The sequence below is a fragment of the Diplotaxodon limnothrissa genome, linkage group LG19 (genome assembly GCF_057381915.1).
Source record: "Diplotaxodon limnothrissa isolate DT_005_m linkage group LG19, D_limnothrissa_male_GT1.1, whole genome shotgun sequence".
Lineage (NCBI taxonomy): Eukaryota > Metazoa > Chordata > Actinopteri > Cichliformes > Cichlidae > Diplotaxodon > Diplotaxodon limnothrissa.
In genome coordinates, this window is record NC_140614.1 from 9,777,896 (window position 1) to 9,780,833 (window position 2,938).

Consider the following 2,938-nt stretch of genomic DNA (forward strand, 5'->3'; position numbering starts at 1 on the left):
CCTGAACTTAATTACACAGGCTGCATGTCAGGCTAGTTCTGTACTACGTGATGCTTTAGAGTGGGTACATGATCTGGGGTCATTATGCAAACAGTCTGGAAGATTCAAAGCTATGTTTTCAGCAGTTGCAGCAGATTCAGAGGGACCATCAGTATCACTCAGAACTCTCTGCCCAACCAGGTGGACTGTAAGGGGAACTGCTATTAAAGCAGTGCTGTCTCAGTATGACAGTATTTTGACTAGTTTACAGGAGATGGCAGCAGCTGGATCTAGCACAAGTGCTAGGGCAAATGGAATGCATGAGAGGTTTGAAAAGGGCAGAACAGTGCTTGGACTTCTTATGGCATTGGAAGTTACTGAGGAGCTAGAATGTCTGAACAAGTCCCTGCAAAAACTGACTGCAACCATTGCAGGAATGAGATGCTCAATAGTGTGTCACATCCACTCAACAGTTGAAAAGAAATGAAGAAAGATTCCATCAGATGTTTGACAAAGCAGCGAAAATGGTGAACTCCCTTGGTGTTGAGCCCATTCAGATTCCTCACCAGAGACGGCCACCAAAACGATATGCTGGCGGGGCTAGCCAGCACACTCCCAAGTCACCTGAAGAGCATTACAGAGCAGAGTTTTACAAAGTGCTGGACAGTGTTGATGTTCAGTTTCAGGAGAGGTTCAACTAGCCAGATCTAGGTGTCTTGCAGAAACTGGAGGAAATTCTGCTCACTGGAGAGGTGGATGGCATTATTGATCGTTACCCAGAAATTAACAGACAGTCTAAAGGTTCAGCTAGCCATGTTCAGATCCAAAAATACCTTTACATCTAGTACAGAAGTGTCTACTATCATTAGGGGAATGCCGGTGGAGGTGAGGGGTCTGTTTGATCAAGTTGAAAGCCTTGTCAGGCTGCTTTTAGTCATCCCAGTATCCTCGGCTGAGGCTGAAAGAAGCTTCAGTGCCCTCAGAAGACTAAAAACATGGCTAAGGTCAACAATGACTCAAATGAGATTAAACAATGCTGCTGTATGTCATGTCCACCAGGAGATACTGGACAGTATAGATGTACAACAAATATGCCAGCAGTTTATCTCAGTTAACGAGAGGAGAATGCATGTGTTTGGCTCCTTCACATAGTGGACGTTGAGTTGTTGTGTGGGGCACCAGTAGTCCATGTCTGGGTTTGGTGGTTGAATTATCCGTCCCCACCAATGCCACAACCAAATCTACGCCCTTGATAATATATAAATATTTATGTATTTTTATATCTAACACTCATAGGTGAAGTCACATATATCATACATGTATTCACATTGAAGCATCCTGGTCAGTAACCAGCTTCCTGTTGTCAGGTGTAGCAGTGGTCTCTGCTCCTATTGTCCTGGCGGCTGTAGGTTTCACCTCAACTGGAATAGCAGCAAGCTCCTACGCTGCAATCTGGATGTCTGCAATTGCTATAGCCAGTGGAGGAGGAGTGGCAGCAGGAAGTCTGTTTTCTCTTTTACAGTCAGCAGGTAAAAAAAAAAAAGTTTCCCATTACTCAAAAATCTTTATTATTGTAAACCTTAAAGAGCCACCAAACAATAACATTTTTAGGACCATTTATTTAAGAAAAATCTTATCGATCATTTTGAAAATATAGTCGAAATGTGGAGATTACAAGTGTCTGAAGAAAAACTGCCACGGTTGCTACTGTATATCATCTGAGTTTGTGAAATTGTGCTTCAGAATCTGTTTTTAGTAAGAATGAAAGAAATGATTTTTCTTTAAGCTCATAAACACAGTGTGGTGATAAGTGTTAGGTTGTACAAAAAGCTGCGGCTGGTAATGGACAGATGCGAGGTTATCGATGGTTACATCCTCATGCAATAAAGAGGATGAATGTTGTATCACAAGACGGCTGATCAATTTGTTTCACTAACTCATCTAAATAAGGAATTTTCTTTAGCGGATATAGCGCATGTGGCAGTTTGTGTTCAAACAGTAATGTCCATATCAACAACATTTCTGTTGTGGCTCTAATACTCCGTCGTAGGATAAAGCCTCCCCCTCTTCTCTGCAGCTCAGTTACTTCATCTAACTGCTCGATCAGCTGTCTGGTGTTCTGAAGCCTGTTTTCTCTCTGCAGGTATGGCAGGTCTGTCTTTGCTCGCCAACGCAGTCCTGGGTATTGTTGGAGGAATTGTTGGAGGAATTGTTGGAGGAATTGTTGCGTTTTTGGCTAATTTCATTTGAGACCAAGAGAAATAAATAAATAAATATATGTGTATATATATGTGTGTGTATATGTATATATATATATATATATATATATATATATATATATATATATATATATATATATCAACGTTATGCTTGAGTAAAGCTTGGTTAAAATCTCAGTGCTGGTAATACTGTGGTGTTTTATTACAAAACACATGGACACGCTCAAATTGTGCAACTGTGAAAAAAGCCCTTAAAAATAATGAAAAGCATTTTAAAGTTGTGTTCTGGTTATTTTTATTATTGTGTTTATATTTTATTATTATATTTATCTATCTGTTATCAGAAAAAACTAAGACATGGATCATTATTATTATCTGAGTCCCAAAGCTGACATACTTGCTTTTTATAACTGGCAGAAATGAAGCGATCACCAAAGCTTGAAGTTCAATTCAATTCAATTCAATTCAATTTTATTTATATAGCGCCAAATCACAACAAAAGTCGCCTCAAGGCGCTTCATAGATACAGAGAAAAACCCAACAATCATATGACCCCCTATGAGCAAGCACTTTGGCGACAGTGGGAAGGAAAAACTCCCTTTTAACAGGAAGAAACCTCCGGCAGAACCAGGCTCAGGGAGGGGCGGCCATCTGCTGCGACCGGTTGGGGTGAGAGAAGGAAGACAGGATAAAGACATGCTGTGGAAGAGAGACAGAGGTTAATAACAGATATGATTCAA

At 40.4% G+C, this 2,938-nt stretch overlaps 1 protein-coding gene and 1 pseudogene across 1 annotated transcript; both read left to right on the forward strand.

The window, feature by feature from the left end:
• Window positions 1-237: 237 nt before the first annotated feature.
• Window positions 238-1,338, forward strand: LOC146611695 (zinc finger MYM-type protein 1-like; annotated as a pseudogene).
• LOC146611696 (interferon alpha-inducible protein 27-like protein 2A) lies at window positions 1,280-2,231 on the forward strand (the record flags this gene model as incomplete). The annotated part of the gene is made up of 2 exons (XM_085343541.1): window positions 1,280-1,508; window positions 2,123-2,231. Coding segments are annotated over 2 exons (336 nt in total), but the record flags the coding sequence as incomplete, so codon positions are not given.
• Window positions 2,232-2,938: the final 707 nt, after the last annotated feature.